The sequence below is a fragment of the Eimeria mitis genome, genomic scaffold (genome assembly GCF_000499745.2).
Source record: "Eimeria mitis Houghton genomic scaffold, Emh_scaff4622, whole genome shotgun sequence".
NCBI lineage: Eukaryota > Apicomplexa > Conoidasida > Eucoccidiorida > Eimeriidae > Eimeria > Eimeria mitis.
This window is the reverse complement of record NW_013572930.1, coordinates 3865-4534: the sequence shown is the minus strand read 5'-3', so window position 1 is coordinate 4534 and position 670 is coordinate 3865. Positions and strand designations below refer to the sequence as shown.

General features: G+C 50.1%; 1 protein-coding gene across 1 annotated transcript in view; it reads right to left on the bottom strand.

Annotated features, from left to right (window-relative positions):
• Positions 1-117: 117 nt before the first annotated feature.
• Positions 118-670, bottom strand: part of EMH_0076640 (SET domain-containing protein, putative) — a gene marked incomplete at both ends in the record, with an annotated part of 2380 nt that continues 1827 nt past the window's right edge. Inside the window, one exon of the mRNA XM_013499746.1 lies at positions 118-398. Coding sequence (XP_013355200.1) covers positions 118-398 — 281 coding nt within the window. The remainder of the gene's footprint in view (positions 399-670) is intronic.

Below are 670 nucleotides of genomic sequence, written 5' to 3'. Positions count from 1 at the left end.
TCGAAGGCTTCAGACGTTTCGTAAGTAGCATTGTGGCCAGAACGCGCTGACATTGAGCATTGCAGAGTCCGTCTGTGCATATTCGGGTTTGTCTGCAAAACGTAGACAAACTTGGCTCTACAGGCTAATATACGAGCTATACATGAGGCGTGGTTTGCATGCATGCAGGACAGGGTCTGCAGCGCCAAGAACCGCAACTGGTGATTCTGCAGAACAATCTAAAGACTCTGATCCGGAGTCAGCAATCACGAGAACCCCCCCGAAACCGAAGCGACGGAGAGTGCTGGCGGACTCTGATGATTCCGACTCACCCACAAAGTCTGCCAATAGATCCAAGGCTTCCACCCCGAAGAGGTCAGCTCCGTCGACACCACAGAAGCCAAAGCCTCGTGGAACGCCTAAGAAACGCAAACCTAAAAGCGACGATGACGAGTCCGATTCATCGAGGGGTGGAGGTGAGCGTATCTTCCTATCTGCATCACCCTTTTGATCTCCTTGCCTCATGTACCTTGACTTTGGAGCACAGTTTAGATAAATATTCCATCCTTCGCACGTGTCAATACTTAGATGATTGGCAAAGCCTAAATCAAAAAAACGGGAGTACGGCGAGGCTTTGTTCCAACTAGGCGTGTGTTGCAATGCCTTGTAGCTCCCTTTGTCAAGATTGGAC